At 35.7% G+C, this 22001-nt stretch overlaps 1 protein-coding gene across 1 annotated transcript in view; it reads left to right on the forward strand.

Moving 5' to 3' along the window:
• MBD5 (methyl-CpG binding domain protein 5) overlaps positions 1 to 22001 on the forward strand; it is a 117045-nt gene that overhangs the window by 89417 nt on the left and 5627 nt on the right. Inside the window, exons 8-11 of the mRNA XM_025039251.1 lie at positions 1 to 703; positions 2284 to 2492; positions 5503 to 6711; positions 17197 to 17270. The exon at positions 1 to 703 is cut by the window's left edge and continues 16 nt beyond it. Coding sequence (XP_024895019.1) covers positions 1 to 703; positions 2284 to 2492; positions 5503 to 6711; positions 17197 to 17270 — 2195 coding nt within the window. The remainder of the gene's footprint in view (positions 704 to 2283; positions 2493 to 5502; positions 6712 to 17196; positions 17271 to 22001) is intronic.

Genomic DNA, 22001 nt, shown 5'->3' on the forward strand with positions numbered 1-22001 from the left:
GAAGGCAAGTCTGAGATCAACCTCCACCCTTTAGGTTTTCTCAACCCGAATGTAAACGCTGCTTTAGCTTTTCTCTCCGGTGACATGGATGGGCAGGTATTGCAGCCTGTTCACTTTCAGCTCTTAGCAGCTCTGCTTCAGAACCAAGCCCAAGCAGCTGCCATGCTTCCCCTGCCATCTTTCAATCTGACCATCTCAGATCTTTTGCAACAGCAAAATACCCCTTTACCCTCATTAACACAGATGACAGCCCCACCAGACCATTTGCCAAGCAATCAGTCAGAGAACAGCCGAGCTGAGACCCTTTTAACCAGCCCCCTGGGGAACCCTTTACCAAGCTTTGCAGGCAGTGACACTACTTTTAACCCCCTGTTCCTCCCAGCTGTCACTGGGGCCTCAGGATTAATGGCCTTGAATCCCCAGCTGTTGGGAGGTGTCCTGAACTCGACATCGGCCAACACCGCTAATCATCCAGAGGTTTCCATAGCAACTTCCTCCCAGGCAACCACTACCACAACCACTACATCATCAGCAGTGGCAGCACTGACTGTCTCAACACTTGGTGGGACAGCAGTGGTGTCAATGGCAGAAACATTGCTGAATATATCTAATAATGCTGGGAATACACCTGGTCCAGCTAAACTCAACAGTAACTCTGTGGTGCCACAGCTACTTAACCCTCTACTGGGGACAGGTCTGCTTGGTAAGTTAAATTTTTTCACAAATTTTTACAAAAGAAACGTTTTTCTAATTCTATTTTCTCCTTTTTAAAAACTCCATTTTGTCACACTATTTTTAAAAATGTTTTTATTATGTCACAGCTTGCTTAAGGAACTAAATATAATTAACACCCACACACAACCATAGTTATACAAACATGAAAATGATTTTTTTCTTTTCCCCTGTTCTAGCAATACTAAATATCATTTTAATCTGCTTTCTCTTCTAATTCTGATGCCACCTAACCCTAACCTACCCATCATTCTCTTAAGCCAAGTAGAGTCTTATTTTTCAAATAATAAAGCACAGGTACATTTTAAAAATAAGTTTTATTTGAATTTTAGTTGGTGTGGCATCACAGGGTTAGTATGAGCAGCTGCACTGTGGATGGAAACAGTTTGAGGAAGTGTTTTTCCACATGATCTCTAAATAAACAGAACTAAATGCTTGTGTGGCAAAATAAGAAACAAGGCATAAAAACAAAGTTAAAGTTTGCCCAAGTTCAAGGAAATAGACATCCCCAATAGCTGCTGCTAGATTTCCTCAGATAGTATTAGTCTTTAAAACTTTGTGACTTAAAAACAAAATCCTTTATGTAGTTATCCTCTCACAAAAAAAAAATTTAGAAAATAGCGTCAACTATATTCAGTTAATTGATGCAGATAACTATAATGCAGAGTACAGAGGTGGTATCTATAAAGTCTGGAAACGGGAAATACACATGATGTTGTCAAGGGAATGTTCAATGTACATAAAAAATATATACATTTCCAGAATTTATAGGTATCTTTATAATAAATTAATTAATTCCATCCAGCATTGAAGTTAATGTCATTCAATAATCTAAAAAGCATAATAAATTTACATACTTCAAGTTATAGGACAATTTCTATGACATCATCCTCAAAATAACTTCAGTGTAATTTCTAAACAAGTTTATTTGGAATTTTAAATATAAATTTAGTTATTAACTAATCTTATCTGATTATACAATATGATTATTTTTAATGATTCTGACAATTATTTCTTTTGTATTTTAATTTCAGGTGACCAGCCTTTTACTTAAAAACAAAATAATTATTTCCAGACCAAATCCAATTTTATTTGGTGGTAATCATTGATGATTGTGGCTTAAAAACTAAATTTTTTAAGTAAGACCTGATCATATTAATCATCTGGTCTAATACTTATGATTGCTAAAACATTTCAGGGCTGATTTCTACCTTTAATTGTAGGTGCTCTAATTAAAAATAGTTTCAAGGAATTTTTTAGCACTAAAGCTCAATATGTAAGGACTGGCTAACGGATAAAGCAAAGACTAGTCTCTCCATGATAGAAAAACAAAAAACTAACTATAAAAAACTAACATGATATAAAAACAAAATATTAAATAACAAAACTGCTCTCTCCTTACCAATTAGTAAGATTTTGAGGAGAAAAAGAGAAAAGAATTACCATGTAAGTGTAGTTCTTAGTTTTTGTTTCAGGAATCCTCAGACAAAGATAGGCATGGGGTCTCCAAAGAATCACATTGACTTACATTTTATGTTTTTCAAACTATAGGTGACATGTCCTCAATAAACAATACTTTGAATAACCATCAACTGACTCATCTACAGTCGCTGTTAAACAACAATCAGATGTTTCCTCCAAATCAGCAGCAGCAGCAGCTTCTTCAGGGGTACCAGAGTCTCCAGGCATTTCAAGGACAGCCCACAATTCCTTGCCCAGCTAACAATAATCCCATGGCTTGTCTGTTTCAAAACTTTCAGGTACTCTTCTTCCCTGAGATACCGTAGTAGAAAACAATGTCTAGATTTGTTTAAACACTTAATTTGGGGGAAGAAACAAAAGAAGGAAGTTAGGTTCCCTTCCACCTCTACTTACTGTTATTTCTCAATAGTGAATATTGTTTAAAATTCCATCTTTTGTGTGAAGGTTATTTTGTTTTATTTGAAGCATCTCAGCGGTCTTTTTGGAGCTATTCATAGAAACCGATCATGGTACCCTCTTAAATGCTTTAGTGGGCTTACTCCCATTGTTCTCGAGATGTGCCTATTCTGCCTGCCTCACTCTTCAGCCCCAGGTCTCACTACTCTCTCCCTGGCTTCAGCCACATGGTCTTCCTTTAGTTATACAGATTGAATAAATTCCTGATAGATTAAGGAGCTAAATGGAAAGTAAACACTAAATAAATATAAGAAAAAAATGTAGAAGTTTTTTAATATTTTTTATAATCCTGAAGTAGAGAAGCTTCTTTCAGCAAGACACAAAACCAAGAAGTCAAAAAAAAAAAAAAAGTAGCAGAGTTGAATATATAAACTTTAAAATCTGTATGATTAAGGGTATTCTAAACAAAGTTAAAGACAAGAGACAAACTGGCAGAAAATACTTGCATAATAATAGCAAATAATTGAAATCCTTAATATAGAAAGAGTTCTTAAGAAAGCAAAGAAAAAAACAATTGATTAGAAAAATGAGCAATAGATATGAACAAGCAATTCACAGAAAATGGAAGGTAAATTACTAATAAATATATGAAAAGAATAATCAGAGTTATATAAATTACAACACTAATACATCTGTGAGACTGATGATACCTTGCTGATGGTGGTGTGGGGAAATGGATTCTTTCAGATATATTATTAGTCTGATTGTATGCTGATGCAGTCCTTTTGAAGAGTAATTTGGTAGTGTATCTGGAAATTTAACTTCTATGTATCTATCTTAAAGAAATCTTCAAATGTGAATAAAAGGGCACAATTCAGAATGTTTGTTACAACATGATTTGTGGTGTCAAAAATTAGAAACCACTTAAGCATCCATCAGTAAGGAAATAGTTAAATATGTTATGATGTATCCATCTATCTCATGGTTTAAAAGATTAGCTAGATTTAAATAATCTGATATGGAAAGATCCACAAGATTGTGAGACTCCCATAGTATTTTAGAATAAAACTAAAATATAATACCATTTATGTAAAAGATAAAAAGAAAGGAAGAAGAAAGGAATGAAGGAAAGAAGAGAAACTAAATATACACCGACACACTTTAATATATTAAAAATGTGTCTGCAAGAATGTACTCCAGCACTGAATACTTCTGAGAAAGGAAATGGAATTGGCATGGGTTGAGAAAGTATAGGTTTAGGTGGAGAGTAATAATGAAGAAAACTTATTTTTTTTTGACAATGAGAAAATATTCATATATGTCTATGTAATAAGATAATATAAAGGATAAGAGGAAGTGCTCAACCATGTCACTGAGAAACTGAGAAAACCAGTAGATAACGCCTGAAGAGAAGCCATTAGATTTAGCGATGACAGCATCACCAATGGCTTGGTAGAATGCAGTTTGGGTGGAGTGGCGGGAACATAAACCACGGTGCATTGGATGAAAGGATGAAAAAGGTTAGCAATTAAAAAGTGTGGGTTATTCTTTCAAAAACTTAACTATGAAGAACATAAGCGAAATAGGGTAGTACCCCAAGGCAAATGTAGGTCGAATGCAAACTTTTAAAGGTTTGGAAAGCCATACACATAGTCATATGCTAAAGGAAAGAGATCCAAAAAAGTGGAAGAGTTGAACATGAAGAGAAGGGAAACAGATAAGGCAAGATCCAGAGCATAGATGGAGGAGTTACTCTCAGAGAGCAGAAGTAGCGGAAGGGGTATCTCTTACACTGGGAGGCATTACAAGACTTGGGACACATATGGTTGCAGAGAAGTGTGTGTGTCACCAGGAAGCAGGGAGGAGCAGAGTATAAGAATTATGAGAATTCTTAACCTATGAACTCCACTTTCTGTGTTAAATAAGGTCATCTACTAAGAATAGTGCAGGAGATGGGATAGCAGCTAGCTTAAGGAAGTGGATGAAGATGTAAACAAGGGGAAGATGGAAAGAGGCTGGTTAATGTGCTGATGGATCCCTGTTCTGATTTATTAGTGAAGGGTTTGAATACAGGAAAGAAGTAATCATTGGGGGGAAAATCGTTGGAGCAGCGAGTCTTAGATGGGGTTGGTGAAAATAGAATATCCTTGGGGACTTTTTGAAACTGCATTCTTCTTTCCTGTCCTGAGCGTTGATGTTCTTCCCTGGTGGGCATTCCCTCCCTTCACCTTTTCCCAACTGAGAATCATTTCTATAGAGAGCCATTGTCACTGCTGACAGCATGGGGGTGTCCCTCAGCTGGTGGCCTGGTAGGGTTGAAGAGTAGGTGTTACTGCCCTATCTGAAGACTTTAAAAATTGTGTGACATATCAGAAATATCTCGTTGTTAAAAAAGGAGTATATGTTTGTTTTATTTTATCTTATATTTCACAATGTTCAGTAGAAATATAAATGAATTAGAAATCATTTTCGAATCTGGTTCACTTTATAATTTGATCAGTGTTGGTAACTGACTTGTTTCTCTCTTTGAATCGCAAGTTACAAAACCCGTAATGGCACTAAATACGTGGAGTCATCACCTGAAAAAATTTGGTGTCCATATACCTCAACTTTAATTTTTCTAAGGAATATTTAGTAATGATGGATTTAAAAAAAAAAAAAAAATCTGTTGAATAATTTCAACCAAAGAAACAGTACCCAAATATAATCAAGACATGGGCTTTTCTATACAGTGACTTTTTTATTTCATTTTTGAGTGTTGTTCTTTCTTTCTATTTCCTTCCTTGTCATATTTGTTTATCTCTTAGTAAATCTTAAAGTTGTGGTCTTTCTCTTTGAGGTCTTTAAACATTTTTTTTCTCTCTTTCACTGCTTCATATCTATTCCTTTAAGGTGAGAATGCAGGAAGATGCAGCTCTCCTAAACAAAAGAATAAGCACTCAGCCGGGACTCACAGCACTTCCCGAGAATCCGAACACTACACTTCCACCCTTTCAAGATACATCTTGTGAGTTGCAACCGAGGATTGACCCAGCTCTTGGTCAGCAGGTGAAGGATGGCCTCATTGTGGGTGGCCAAAGCGATGCTTCCGTAGATGCCATTTACAAAGCAGTTGTTGATGCAGCCAGCAAAGGAATGCAGGTTGTCATCACCACCGCAGTCAACAGTACAACTCAGATCAGCCCCATTCCAGCTCTGAGTGCCATGAGTGCCTTCACTGCTTCCATTGGTGACCCATTAAGTCTCCCCAGTGCTGTCAGTGCGGTCATTCATGGACGAAACATGGGCAGTGTCGATCACGATGGTAGGCTGAGGAATGCAAGAGGGGCTCGGTTCCCCAGGAGTCTGGACCATGGGAAAAACTCAAACGAAGGAGATGGGTTTGAATATTTCAAGTCAGCAAGTTGCCATGCAACTAAAAAACAGTGGGATGGGGAGCAAAGCCCTGGAGGGGAGCGAAACAGGTGGAAGTGTGAGGAATTTTTAGATCATCCAGGCCACATCCACAGTAGTCCTTGTCACGAAAGGTCCAACAATGTCTCTACACTGCCATTTCTGCCTGGGGAACAGCACCCAATACTGTTACCACCAAGAAACTGTCAAGGAGACAAAGTTCTGGAGGAAAATTTCAGGTATAATAACTACAAAAGAACTATGATGAGTTTTAAGGAGAGGCTAGAGGACACTGTAGAAAGATGCGCACACATTAACGGGAACAGACCCCGACAGAGCCGTGGCTTTGGAGAGCTGTTGAGCACCACAAAACAAGACCTCGTCCTAGAGGAGCAGTCTCCAGGCTCCTCCAATAGTTTCGAAAGTTCTCTGGTCAAAGACTACATCCATTACAATGGAGACTTTAATGCCAAAAGCATTAACGGGTGTGTGCCTAGCCCTTCAGACGCTAAAAGCATCAGTAGCGAAGATGACCTAAGGAATCCAGAGTCCCCCTCTTCAAATGAGTTGATACGTTATAGGCCAAGGACGTTCAACGTTGGCGACTTGGTCTGGGGCCAAATCAAAGGACTGACTTCCTGGCCTGGAAAATTAGTAAGAGAAGACGACGTTCACAATTCATGTCAACAAAGCCCCGAGGAAGGGAAGGTATACCAATCTTTATCCATTGTCAAATACTAACCTTTGTTCAGATATCAATTATTATTTTTTTGTTATCATCACTTTGGATTCTTTGGATTTGAAATTAGGATTCTTCATGACTCATTGAGGTCTCACAAACTTCTGGAGCATAACGTGAAGAGGGGATGGTTATAGCCACCAAAATGTCATGTCGTCAAGGGGTGAGTTGTGAAGCATTTGTAGATTCCACTAGGGCTCAGGGTAGCTCTAACCCAGGTTTTCAGAATTTTGTTGACTCTGCCTTCCTTCCCTGAATTTGCCTAATTCTTCATTCCAAACACAGAGGATGAAGGCAAGTGACAATGACTGGGAAAAAAATCTGGTGGCCAGGAGTCTGGCAGAGGTAGGGGTCCTTCCAGGCGGCAGGTAGTGCTGGGGAACGGCATCTCCTCCGTGTGCTTTCGTGTGACCCTTAGATCTGGGAGGAGGGTAAAATCGGGGTGCAGTTGCAACCATTTCTGGAAACAGCAGGTAAAGTTTGAAATCAGAACGGTGTCTCCTTTTGGAAAAAGTTCTGGGCCTTTCTAACATATGGAAATGTTTAACCCCATAGTCTGGTTCTACTTAACACAATCTGATCATATAAGTTAAATGAAAACTTCTCCATGAAACTACCATTCAATTTGGAAGAAATTAGTGGGGGTCTCCTAGGCTTTTTCCCTCCTCATAGTTGATAGAATTGACTCACTAGGCAAGAAATATGCAGAATGTTTAAAGTAGATAGAAAATTTTATATCTGACCAGGAGGAGATAATAATGCATATTCTCCACATATAGTGAAGAAACATAATTTTTCATCTCCTTAGGAAATAAAAATTACTCTTACAAGTATATATTATTCTCTTAAAGAGTATATTGTGTAAAGCTATTTCAATTCCGCTCAAACCTCCACTGGCACTTAGGTTTAATGGCAGGAAACCAAAAGCATTTTTGCCAGTACAATAAAAGGATTGTCTTTCTCCAAATGACCAGGAGGCCCTTAAACCCGTTGCTTATAATGCCTAATATATACTTGTCAGGATACACTCTGGGCATAATGTTTCCACGTTTGATAAGAAAATGAATTCCATACTCCTATTCAGAAAACATTTTATTCTCTAATCTTGCTGAGACCAGACAAACATTCTTTAAGTTGATAAACCTAAATATTTTTGACAGTTTATTGAAAAAATAATTAGAAACAGCAAAATTGAGCTTTATGATAAAAATGGAACTGTTTCAAATACAAGATGTAGACATTGAACTGTTTTTACAGTCTCTGTGCAAATCAAACCAAGTCTTTTTTTATGTGCCATTTTACAAAAGCTTAACTAAAGAAAAGATTATGGCCTCCCTTTCCTGGAAACCTCCTTCCTGTCCTAAATGCCTTGTCTAAATATCTTTTTATGTCCTCAGGAGAATAAAGGCATGTACTTTTAACACATTTCACATTAAACAGTGGTCCTAATTTTCTGGTTAGTCTGCATTAGCAAACTCCTAAGACTGAATTCCTCACTGATGTTTGGGGAGATGTACATTACACACACAGAAAAGTTATTATCTAAGATTCCAAGAAACATTTATTTTGCTTCATTTAAATAAGTAAGTACAAAATAATATTTCAAAAATCCAGATTTTTATTCTTTAATGTAAGCAACAGATAAATTGTTTCTGTAAATTCAAATATCTCCCCTCCCATTGGCTGATATTGTAATTTTGCATCTCAAAACCTTGATATCAAATTCTTGATATCAAGATACACTACATACATTTAGAGGTGAAAAACTGAAAACATATGTAATAAAATATTAATAACACATGAAATATTTATCTATCATTAAAAAGCGAGGTATAACGGGCTTTAAAGCTCCAGGGCACTTAACATTTTTAAAAACCTCTGTTCTTTTCAGGACCTACCTCACTTCTGCACATAAAAAAAAAATACTACTTCACAAAGGCTCTTTTTGCTCCTGTAGTTCACAAAACAAAGGAACGGCTTCCTCATACCTTATTTAATGATACCGAACTAGCCAAACAGTGTTCCCAACTTATAACACCAGAAAAGGCAAACTTTCAAACACAGGTCTTGTCTGACTTCAAGCCACATGGCCTTTACTTGACGTTTTGGTGATCCTGGTTCATCAAGAAAAGATTAAACTACGTTTAATATCTGTATAAGATCAGATCTATTTGGAAAGATTTCCAGGAAAATATTTTTGAAATTTGTACTCTTATTCAAGTGAACCAATTATGATGTGAATTTTATTTATATAAAACCCTCAGTCCTCAGCAATGTTGGATAAGGCTTTGTATATTAATAACCAGCCTTCTGCTTTTAAAAAGGTAAGCAGTGCATTAGGTTTCTGCTTATAAACTGTGGCAATGCCTGACATGTTAATATTAAGAGTCAAGAGAGAAAGACAGAGGCTGACTCCATAAACAATTTGTTTATTATAGTAGAATCTTATCAATTCCACCTTGCTAATGTGGGGCCATTTCCCTTAGTGTTTATCTCTGTAGTATCTCAGAGGAAAAGGTTTGCTAAATAATTTTCTTACACGTTATCCTTTAACACCATCTTAGCCTCTCAGTTTTTCATGCTATTTTTATGTCTACCGAAGTAAGTTAATCCAAGATCTGTCAGATCTACCAGATAAAATCTATGTTAACTCAAGTTTTAGAATAGATTTATTATTTCATGTCCCCTAACCCCCTATATCGCACTAACCTATTATTTATTTTCTGTCTTAGTCTTTGTTCTCGGCAAGCCACTTCGAATTGTTTTTGGAAGCAGCAAAGTAAAAAAAATAAATAATTTAGTTGACAGGCTTGCAGGTTACTAATTCAGAGCAAACCAGGTACCTCTCGCATTTTCTGGTTGTATGAGTCATCCCTGGACTGAGAGGTCAGCGCTGTGATCTGAGCGCCAATTATCTGCCAGGGGCTGAGATCCCCATGCTGTCCCCAAGCTGTTGCTTTAGCCAACTATTTCTCATGATAGCAAATGACTTGATCAGTTTATGAGTATAGAAAGGCACTTTCAGTCTTTGGTGGGGTATTAAATGTAGCTGAATTACTAAGAACACATTAGAAATGTCCTGCAGTTTCTGAGATTACTTCCCAGAGTTATAATTTCTAAGCATCAAATACTGGATGAATACAGTCTACAGGGAACTGGAGAGAAAGCAGGATGTGGCAGAAAGTCAGGGGCTTCGTGCATTCTCACGAGAGCTTAATTCCAGCTCTACCAGTTACCAAAATGGTCCTGAGTAGGTATATTAATCTCACAGAGCTGTAATCGCCTCACCTCTCTAGTGGGAATATTAATTCCTACTCAGAATGATGCTGTAAGAATTAAATGAGATACCATAAATAGATTATCCAGCACACAAAAGAGGCTTCTTAAAAATTAGCCTCCTCATCCCTGTTTTCTATGTTAAACACCTGATTAAATTGTATCCCACCATAACATAAAATCTGTGTTAACTTTATGGTAATTTATGGCAGTTTGATCTTAGTTATTGTTTACCTATGTATTACCCACAAATAGGGGTTTACCAATCAGGTTGAGGATGAAAGAATTATCAGGAATATTTTTAATGAATGAAATAGTTTATAACTTTTTTATAAAACAGCACTTCGTACAAATTGGCATATCTGATTATAAATTAACTGTTCGTTTCAAGCAAGAGTTCTACTTGGAAGCTTTTCAAAGTGCTTAGTTTATTGAGTGAATTTCAAAGTCCCTCTCTCCCCAATGGTTCTAAAAAATATAAACTCAGACTTTCTTCTTCTACATTCATACTCCTCCCCTCTCTCAACAGTATTAATTAGTAGAGATTTTAAAAGTCTGGAAAGTTGGGCTAAATAGTCCCTATAAAATACTGTCCCAATATTGAAGGTACATGACAGCGCTGAAGGATATTATGTGCCTTGTATTATACTGTTCAGGAAGTGATCTCCTTACTAACACATTTTTCCTTTGGTTATCAGTTTGTAATGAAGTACGTTCTGCAAGATATTTATACTTCTTCTATATAAACTGTGAAAGTTTCTCTCTAAACCTGGAACCCTTTTTAGTTCAAAGTTCAGTGGCCAAGAATAAGACCTCAGTGCTTTGTTCTAGTACATAGTCACGGCTGGAGAGATGCACTGCCAGATCCTGGCACAGTACTAGGGAATTCTTGGAAAGGAAGACGGCTTCCACTGGCACTAAACCTATATGCTATAATGTGCAAACAGTTAAGCCAATATGGGGGAAAACAGTTATCTTTATGTACTTATTTCAATAATTATTTAAAAATAAGAAAAATGTTCTTGTTTTCTAAAATATATTTTGTAATTATCATCTGCCATCTCTAATCGTACGTTAACTAGCCTAAAAGGGTTCACTCTCAAGTAATAGTTAAAAAATGAAATTCTTATTTTTTTCTAAATAGATTGATTTTACTCGTTTTGAACATTGTCCCTTTGGTCTTCACATTTTATTGCTCTTACGTTCTGTGTGTATTCTGACTCCAGCCAAATTTAGGAAAGGGTTCTTTTTCTAGCTTGGCACCAAAATGTTTCTTTTCAATGAAACATTTGTAGTTGTTTGACAGGTAGAGACATCTCCTGATTACCCAGAAAAGTTCTGCATTTCAGTATAACACCACCTAATTCTACGAAGATGTGTTTTTTAAAAGCAGCGAGTAGGGTGCTTGCTTCTTCTCTAGACTTACCCTTTGGCTTTTTTTTTCCCCACACGGTTATATGTGGCAGGTAAAGATAAAAGTGGTTCTCTAGATAGTCATTCAAAATAGACGAAACTCACCATTATTAAAACTCATAACCAAATTGATTTGGGAACAGCACACTTTATGTCAATTTAGCATCACATGCACACATTTTGACAGTGGAGCAAAACCAGAGACAACTTGCCGTCATAGTCAGTGGACGTATAACTTAAATTAAGCCTGGGGACTGCATTTGGGGGGCGGGGGGTGCCCTCCTGTGATTTTTAAACATTTTACTTTCAAGAACATTTTTTTTTTCCGTGCTTGATTATCAGTGTTAGCTGTTTGTTTGGTTTGGTGCTAAAATTCTCTGTTAGAAGTGTTCTTTGGGTATTCCGTTAGCCTCGTATATTTTCTTAACTTGTTTTGGAAATAAATCCTTTCCTCTGTACCCACTCAATACCCACAATATTTGGTCTACCTTTCTGGCGGCGGAGCGGCAGGGGCAATCAATGCTCTGCAGCCACAGAATCTTCTTGATAAGGAGCAAAATAGTTTTTGAAAAGTAATAGATAAGATCCAAGCTAATGAAGTTAGTGCCTGATCAAAATTTGAGAAATAATAAAAATGAAGAACTAGATAAGATAAAAAAATGTGCATGTTAGGGAAAAAACTAAACTGAGTAAAAAGCTTAGGTAAGACTATAAGCCATCATCCAGTGACTTGTGGAATATCGTGGACATTTTTTTTCCTTAGCAAGATTAAAAAGAGAAAGGAGGCCTCTTTCCATTCAGATAGCTGAGACTCGACACAGAATTCTTGAGCTTGTCAATGCAGTTTTTGTATAGACGGTAGCAAATGCAGTCTCAGGTCTGAGACAAATGCATGCTTCTGTCCATGAGCTTATAAACAATGTTTATTTAGAAAAACAAGTTTATCCAAAACATTTAATTCTGTTTATGTGTTGTGGACTGATATGAAATTTGTTGTCATATTGAGAATAGATTTACTGTAGTTCTGTAGTATAGTTTCCCAATACTTAAAAACACTGCTATCCAAAGCAAAGAGATCAGGAAGCACACACACATGCAAATACCTCAGGCAGTGTCACTGACTAAAACTGTAATAATGTGGATTATTGGTTAGTTCACTGGAAAAAGCTGGGATTTGCTTTAGTGATGTTTCCATGAGTACTGTTGCACCGTTGTTGGAAGATCAGATTCACTTTTTCTATCACAGATCAGTTGACATTTTATCCCAAATTATTTATCACTAATTTCCATTCTTTCAAAAATAATGACATATTGCACTTAAGTTAGAAAGACTTTTTCAGCTTGAAGAGTTTTAAAAAATGTTTACTATTTAATGGATAAATGCACCTAAGAAATGCTTCATATTCCCTTAATTCTTCAGAGCTGTATTTCCCGGACTTCAGCTAAAGTTGAATGTTACCTGTACTACACTTAGTTAAAATTTTTCTTTAAATTTCTTTACTCACTTTTTATTCATTCAACAAATATTTTTTCGAACACATATTATGTACTAGGCACTATTCAAGCCGCTTTTTAAATACCTTCATCGTCTGTTGCGAAGGCTTAATATATGTGAAATCATAGGTTAAACGTTTTTTTTTTTCTAATATAAATTTATATGAACACATAACTATTAAAAATGTTAAAGATCTGTTCATATTCCACCTGAAATAATGCCATATACCACCAGTGGCACTTTGGGAAAGACTGCTTTGGTGTTTATAAAGCACCTTCATGTTCATTGTCTTTTTAGATTCAGTCGCCCATATAAAGATGTGCACAATTATCCCCATTTTACAGATGAGAGAACTGAAGCTCAGAGAAGTAGCATTCCTAAGGACACAAATCACAGGCAACTAAGCCCGGCCCCAGCCCTGGTCTCCTAACTCTAACCTTTAGTACTATTTGCATGATATAATTTCCCCAACACAGGAGCTGATGACATTGTAAAAGTGGGATGGAGAAGTGAAGAAGAAACAGGGAGCTGGAGGTCAGCTGCCTTATCTCTGTTATGAAATCTGTGCTGTGGCTTGTGCTCTATCCTTTGACCTTTCTGTGACAGCTTTGCCTCAGCACTATGTAGCAGCAAAGCAATCACCAAGAAATTTAATCTTCTTGTCAGGATTAAAACCTGAGGGGAATTTTAACATCATCTCTAGTTAGCTAGCTCTGTTCAAAAGTGATCTGGGATCTCTGATCCAGGTTCTTCAAATACACACTAAACCTCACCTTCAGAGGGTCAGTTTAGCTCTCTGAAAGGTTTATTGTCTCCTTTTGTCACAGACTTTAAGTTAGTTACTCCTGAGACACGCTACATCCTACTGTGCTGACCCCAAGTTAAACCTGATTAAATTACCAAACATTTAATATGTGCCTTGTGAACAAAAGAAGCAACCAGAGATTCAGACTTATTCAGAAAACTCTTAAACATCCACTACATAACAATGTCTGGCTTTATGGATATGTTTCTAACCTAAGTGAACAAGCTATCGGACTGTTTATGTCGAAGAATTGTTAATTCTACAGAATTTGAATGAGCGAAAGAAGGAATTTAGGAGTAAAAAAATATTCAACATATGTATATATTTATGCATAAGATAATATGTGAATTATAAATACATATATATTCCAAGTATCTTTTTTCTAATTCTTACATATGTACAAATGTCATGACAGCCATTACTATAGCATCATCATTACTAGAATGAGAATATATGAGTGGATGATGAGTAAAGATACATTATGAAGTCCTCCCCCAATTTCCTACCATGACAGGAATTAAATAATAAATGGAACTCCCAGCTGGTGAATGTGTAAGAGTATAAGATTATAATTACAGATTGAAGTATTGTGTCTTAAATTTCTAGCTCTTTTAGAGTAAGTTTTATTTTTAAAAATATGTGTGTTTAACCTTTTTCATGTTTCATGTATTTGTATTTGATTCCCAGTATTTCTTTATTTATAAGTCAGCCAAGTAATTTATGAGGGAGTGTTCATTAAATTATTCAAAATGATTTCTATTTGATTAGAAGTTGAATTTATTTTGTTCTTCTCCGATACCATTTGGGGGATATCTTTAAAGAGCTTCTTGAATATTGTATAAGTGTATGAGTATTTCCCCCAAAACATGTTCTTCACAATATAGTAAAGTACTAAAATTCTGAAACAAAATAAATTAGATTAATCTCTGGATATGTATTATCCTGTTATAGCAGAAATACAAACATGTGTGTCTTATTTATATTTAGTTTTGGAAAGCACCATCGTTGCTTTCTCCGTCAAGTTCATTGAATCCTTTATAAATAATATAGTTAGTTGTGAGAGTACCTTATAGCCTTACAGGCAAAATTAAATGAAGAAATCATGTAGAGAATTAGTTCAGAAAAATCACCAAAAAGTTATCCAAGCATAAAAAGTTTAAAGACAAATTGGATGAGTATTATCTTAATTTTTATAAAAATGTAATTAGATTTAAAATAATCCGACTTATTTTTTAGTATATCTGTGTATGTGCATACATATATATATATATATGCGTGTATATATACATATATAATTGTAAATATGTACAATGACTGTATACTTCAATGTATATTGGAGTTGATATACTAGAGAGAGGTTGAGTGCTTTGGAGTCAGATATGACTTTCAGTGCTGGCCATGTTACTTAAATTCACTGAATCCCATCTGTAAAATAACAAAGGTAATACTAGTTTGAAGTATTACTATATTAAATAATAAAACAGTGCCTTTTACATGAAAATGCACAATAAATGCTTTTATTTCCCTTATTTCTTATTAAATTAAAATTAAAAATTGAAGATTTAAAAAAATAGTTTGAACTAACTTTGTTGTTGTTGTTGTTGTTGTTGTTTAAATAAGACCAATAAGGAAAGTTTTTATTATGGTGTCTTGTTTTTTTTTCACTGTGAATCTGCTTTCTGTTATCTGAATCCATCCCTTCTGAGATCTCTCACTACACCAGTTTGTGTCTAATTGAAGTTTATGTTGCAGAAGAGCTTCCTTCCTGCTGTCAAGAAGGTCATTTAAATATAAGTGGAATTAGCTATAAATTACATAAATGTAATGGGTGAGAAATTTTTCATATTCTCTTTGTATGAGTGAATACAAAATGGAACTTCATTTTTAACATGAAATGTGAAAATATATACAGACAACTTTTTTAAAAAACACATGAATATATTCGTCTTACTTAAGCTTTTCCAACCATCCCAGTAGGACCTTTTCTTCATGACTTCTGTGAAGTGTTATTGGAACAAAGTCATCTCTTTTCTTGGCACATGATAGATTGTTTATCCCCAATGAACTTGTGTATATAAGATATGTGGATCCTTTAGGACAAAATACAAAAAGCACAAAAAGGAAAATGTTTTCATTATTTGACTGTTTTTCTCATTGAATAATTGGAAATGCTTGTTTTCAGACTTGACCATGGAGACTCTGTTAATCATTGCTGTGTACTAGACTTGAGGGTGGCGGGGCAGGGGGTGGGGTGGGGGTAAGGAAGGGTCAAAGAAAAATCATCTGTAAATAATATTCATGAGTTAGAAAGATTTTAAGACAAAAGTTAATAATAATTTGTTTATTAGTGTTTATTTTCTTACCCATTAGGCATTTTGGCAACCTCTGAATTTTTATGTAAAAATAGCATAGGGGTGGGAAAAAATTGGGTAAAGGAATGGCCTGGGAATTTTACATTGAAGTTGAGTTTATACAACAAGCAACACTGATTTTACTTAGATTTTCTTTTTTTAAGATTAATAAAAGTAGCAATGTTTTTCTGAAGGTGTTTTTATTCACAAGTTATGTACAAGTTTTCCTATTTGTTAATTGTTTTTCTTAGGGGAGGTAGTTTCAAGAAGCATGATCTCTGAGCTCATTAGGGGTGAGTGTCAAAGGCTGCACCACCCTACCCCACAGAACGCCCAGCTACCATTTGTGGCCACACTGCGATGACTTAGCAGGCTTCACACAGGCTGGCAGAGATAAAGCAGGATGGGAGAGGACCCGCCCATAAGGTGTAGCAACACCCTTTCCCACCTCAGTAAGGGCTGTGTGTGGCCTCCCTAACACAAACCAAGTAATTACAGCTGCTCTGCGCTTGACTAAATGTTAAACGGGACCCGTTACGCTTTAATTGTCACAGAAATTCTAGCAGGAAGGTAGATATTGTCATCCTCATTTTAAAGAGGAGGAAACTGAGGCTCAGAAAATTTTAATGTTTTACTCTAAGAATTGAGGAGGTCAGATTTTATGCTAAGAATTGAGGAGGTCAGATTCAAACCTCCATCTCTTGACTTCAAAGCCTGCTCCCTTCACTAACTTCTGGCCTTGTCCTCCTGATGGAGTACAGATTTGCAGTTTTTGAACAGCAGACAGTGGAGAAAGCGAGCCAGGATCTCTGATATGTGATTTTGTGAATCGAAAGTTAAGGTTATTTAAATTCCAAGTTTTGTTCTATTTTGTACTATTTTCAAAATGTTGACAATTTGAAAGCCAAACAGTCTTTCATTTTTATTGATGTTTGCAGCCTGGAGCCATGGGATCAAGCTCTGCTTGAGGGAGGACAGGACATTTGACAGGGCAGTGAAAGTTTAAAGCCTCCCCTCCCCCAGTGAAGCACCTGCTTGTACGGCAGGAAAGTAAAAACAGTGTTAACAATTGCAGGTCTGGGTAATGTGGTTTGGTCTTCATGCCTTCACTCAGGTGGAGCCCGAGAAGTTGAAGACACTAACAGAAGGTTTAGAAGCCTACAGCCGAGCCCGGAAAAGAAACAGAAAGTAAGCACTATTTTTTCCCCCATTTTGTTTTTCAAGGATCTAATTTACTGGTTATCCTTCAAAGGGGAAATAAAAGCTCACTGATTCTCTTCATCTTGTAGCCTGCCTAGGAGCAGTTTAATAGTGATCACCAGAGAGGATCATCATAGACAAGCCAAATCAGCAATTACAGAAAATACTTTCTTAACAATCGATACTGTGTGTAGGGTTTCCCTCTTCATCAGCTCTTTCTTCACTCCTTCCATCTCCATCCCTCTGATTTAGTGGGCAAGAAAATGTGATTAATATTCTCAACATGTAACAATTAAATTGTCTCTGAAAGTATAGCAAAAGTCTACCATTTGCATTTCAAATACTTTGGGGGGAAATACCACAGTTGTACACATGTAAATAATTTTGGCAAATTAACTGTCATCATCAGTCCAAGAGATGGTAAATAATTATTTTTTCTTGGGGGGTGGGGCGCCAATAGTTTTTCTTTGGAATTATAACAAGAAGTTGAACTTTGGGGCATTATTATTGACTTTTTCCTAGATCTTTATATTCTGAGTGAATGTAGTACGGACAAGTAGATAATGTTTCAAACACAATTTCCATTGTGATACAATGTAGCTTTATGTATGATAATTTATTTCATTTTAAGGTAGAGAACTGCAGATGTGGTTTCTGTATATGTAAACTGAAAATTTTTAAAAATATATAATCAATGTGTATCTGTTCAGTTACTATAGTTTTCATAGTATCGAACTTCTAAGAATTATAAGATCAGAATGATTAGTAGTGTATCTTATGTAAAAGTCTTACATAATGATATCAATAACTGTTAAAAGGCACTCTCTTTCTCTTAGTGTCATCTTCAGTAATTCTTGCCACAGGTAAAATTTTAGAACTCAACAACTCTTGGGGATGTTTCCCTCTATCTCACTGGAATGTTATAAAAAGATGCCAACTGCAAGGGGCAAACTCCTGTGCCCCTATGTATTCACCCCATACATTTACTATTAAACGATTTCTGAAAGATAATTAGTAACAGTGATTTAAAACTTTTTTTCTTCAAAGCCAGTTTACTATTTGTGGTGACTTTATGTGGATCCTAAGTGGCATTATCTAAAGGAACTTACATGAAATCACAAACTTAGAAGACAAATTGGAGAGGTAAAAGAAAATAACATGGAGCACAAGTTAGTAAAAACAGCTTTATTTATCATACCATTGTCTAAGTAAACTGACTTGCCTTGCCTTGTAAATGCCTAGAAGAACACTTTACATTTTGCATCTGTGATTTATGCAGTCACAGTATGGGCCAGAGTTACTGAGCCCATTTATAGATAAGGACACTCAGGCCCAAGTAGTTTAAATAGTTAGTTGAAGGTCACATAAGTAATAAGTGATGTGTTGAACCCTATCGTTTATTAATTAGTTTATTAATTATCGTTTACTCATTTATCAAAAAATCTGTGCCAGACACAGTGCTACAGTCCCTGGAGTTTACTGTTTAGTGAAAGAAACAGACCCAGAAACAAATAATTAAAATGTTAAAATTGCATTGACAGCAATGTGTATAGTCTACTTTGGGATCATAAAAAAGTGGCATTAAACTCAAGTAAAGGAAGACTTCCTAGAAGAGATGATATATGAGTCAAGCCTTACACACTACATAGGTTTATTAGTCAGACAAAAGAAACAGGGACCAGTATGAGGTGGGATGAGATGATATGTAAATGAGTTCAGCAGTTGATTGAGGACTGTAAAGTGTACGATAGGAAACTAAGAGACGCAGCCAAAGGTATTAGGGCCTAGTAAGGACCCATAAGATCCTTTATCTTATTGGAAGTGCCTGAAGAGGACAGGTTGTTGGATTTTCGCTTTAGATGTGGGGAGGAGAAATTTTAGGGAAACAGTATTAGATACAAGGAGATCGTTTAGGAGGCATGGCGGAAGACAAGAGAGAATGAGAGAATTCAAATCAGGAAGGGAGTAATGTGGATAGAGGAGAAGGAGTGTGCTATAAAATTATTTGGGAGGTAAAATTGCCAGTACACCATGGTGATTGATTGGAATGTAAAGAAGAGTAAGCAATCAAGGACAATGGTCAGGGTTTTAGTTTGGGTGACTTAGTGGGCAGTGGAAACCCTGACTGAAATGGAGAATACGGGGAAGAACTGTTGAGTGCAGTGTGCGGTACCTGTGGGATAGGTTGGACACACCAGTCTGAAACTGTGTGGGAAGAAGTGGTTTTTGACAATGTGAAAATGGCTGCGATCCCACAGAGATACTTGAACCAATTTGAACGGTGGGCTAAGGACTGAACGCTGGGACATTTGAACATTTACTAGAGATAACAAAGAAGATGGGAAGAATGATCAGAATAGAGGAAGAGAGTTGAGGGTAGGAGAGTAGGGTGTTAGAAGCCAAAGACTGAAAATTTCCAGGATGATAGAATGAATGCTCAACAGAGGTCCAGTAAGACAAGAGCTGAAAAATCTCCATTGAATTGGACAATTTGGAGGCTAATGGTAACTTAGTGAAACAGTTTCCACTGGAATAATGGGTATAAAAGCAAAGTGGCCATGGGTCGAAGAATGAATAAGAATAAGGAAGTAGAGAGCCGATATAGATCATTTACTTTTCTTTCTACCATTAATGTGAAAATTTCCTGAAAAATAACCGTGAGATAATTTTTTAAGATGGCAAAGATTTAACTGCTTTGTAGACTAAGAGGAAAGGGAGAGAGGAAGGGACTGAAAAAGAAATATGGTATTTGGAACAATATGGTTAAGAGGTTGGTTTTTAACCTGAGTTGAAATCCTGTTTCTTTTACTTTACAGCTGTGTGTGCTCAGGTATGTTGCTCACCCACTCTGAGCCTAAAGTCTTTGTTTCTAAAATAGGCATATTAATATCTAACTCTTAGGATTTTTACAACACAAATAACGTAATTGGAGCTTTAACACAGTATTTGGCACAAGGTAAATATTTAATAAACAGTTATTTTTATTGTAAAGATACAGGTGAAAGAAACAAAATTATCTGATATTTTTGCCAATTGAAACATTCTAGCACCATATTAAATGTTTAGAACTTAATATAGTCTTTTTAATCCTCAATATCCTACTGTCAAATTATACAATAAATAAATATCTTTAAACTGATGTGCTTATTACAAAAGAAATATTAACATTTATTGAAGGCACTACTCAGGGTCATTTTGTACTTAAAAGAGGAAATAGCTTCATTAAAGAAAAATTCCATAGCTTTTAGAAGTGTTTTGATTTTCATTTACGTTAGGATCAAATCTTCTATGTGTACATACAAATTATTTGGTAATCTGATTTTTATGAAGCCGGAAAACGAAAGTAATAAAATAATCACGATTTCACTTTAAAACCAAGAAATGATACTTCGTGTGTAAAATTTTCTTAAATCTGCATACTTTCTCCATGGATAAGGTTTCAGAGTCTAAGGTTCTTCACCCAAATTTGTTCTGTTCTACATGAAGGGAGCTGCCTAAATTCTAAACGGACTGTGTGGAACAACATGCAGTGTCTCATTCCCCTGTCACTTCCTGTACCATTCACAGATGTGTACCTGGCTCTTTTTTAAATTAATTAGTGAAGATAAGGATAATGTGTGACAATATAGGCAATGAAGATGAGAAGTGGCAATTATCTCCATTAATAACTAGAAATGTGATTATATGAACATCTATTGCTTAATCAAGTAGGTTTTAGAGTATCCATTACTAAAAATGTTTATTATTAAATGTCAGCGGGGTATGGAAAATAGTAGAAGAGACACCGCAGGGAGGACCTCTGTACTGGAAGACTGAATTTCGACTAATCGTTCACTTCATGAACTCATGGAGCTTTTTCTTCCTCCCTCGAGTTTATTCTTCCCTAACCCAAAAATGAGTGTAAAAACTGGTCTGCAGATTTGACATCTTGGAGAGTCTCTCTTTACCTCTTGATTCTCGTGATATATTCAACTAATTTCATGTCCCATATCTCTGTATCTGTTCTCTCTTCCAAAAGCAGTCATTTCTTCCTCTATTAACTACTTATGTTTGTTAAAGAGAAACAATATTATACCAATTTAGCTTAGATTAATACATGGTATTTACAAACATTTAAAATATTTTGTTGAAGAGTGAGATCATGAATTCCTAAAATCCTGTCTTTTCATTCAACAGGTAATGTTGAATTATTTTTGTATGTTAATGGTGGTGTTATTGTAATTTTTCATAGTTAGGTAAAAATTTTTCATGATTCTTTATATTTATTACTTTTGAAAACTCTTTGTATTTAAATATCCACTTTCCTCATTAAAAGAATTACTAATTGTCCCTAAAAAGCCATGAAGTATTGCATACAAACAGTTGTCATAATACCTACTTCTTAGGATTGTTATGAGGATTAAATGAGATAATGGTATATAAAGATTTAACACAATCCTTGGTACATAGAAAATTTTCAATAAATAATAGGTATTTGTGTTATTAAGATAAAGGTGAGAGAAGCAAGATTCTCTGATGGTTTTTCATGGAAACATTTTACCTTCTTTTTAGATATTTAGAACTTTATACAGTTTTAACCCATAAGGTAATCAAAATGCATAACAAATAAATATCTTTTAAAAATTATATTTCTACTTTCCAAGGCAAAAGGAATAGTAAGAATCAATCTATTTAACACATTACACAAGGAGTAATATTGTCGGGCATCTAGGCAATGTG

This window comes from Pteropus alecto, unplaced genomic scaffold, assembly GCF_000325575.1.
Source record: "Pteropus alecto unplaced genomic scaffold, ASM32557v1 scaffold3, whole genome shotgun sequence".
NCBI classification, from domain to species: domain Eukaryota; kingdom Metazoa; phylum Chordata; class Mammalia; order Chiroptera; family Pteropodidae; genus Pteropus; species Pteropus alecto.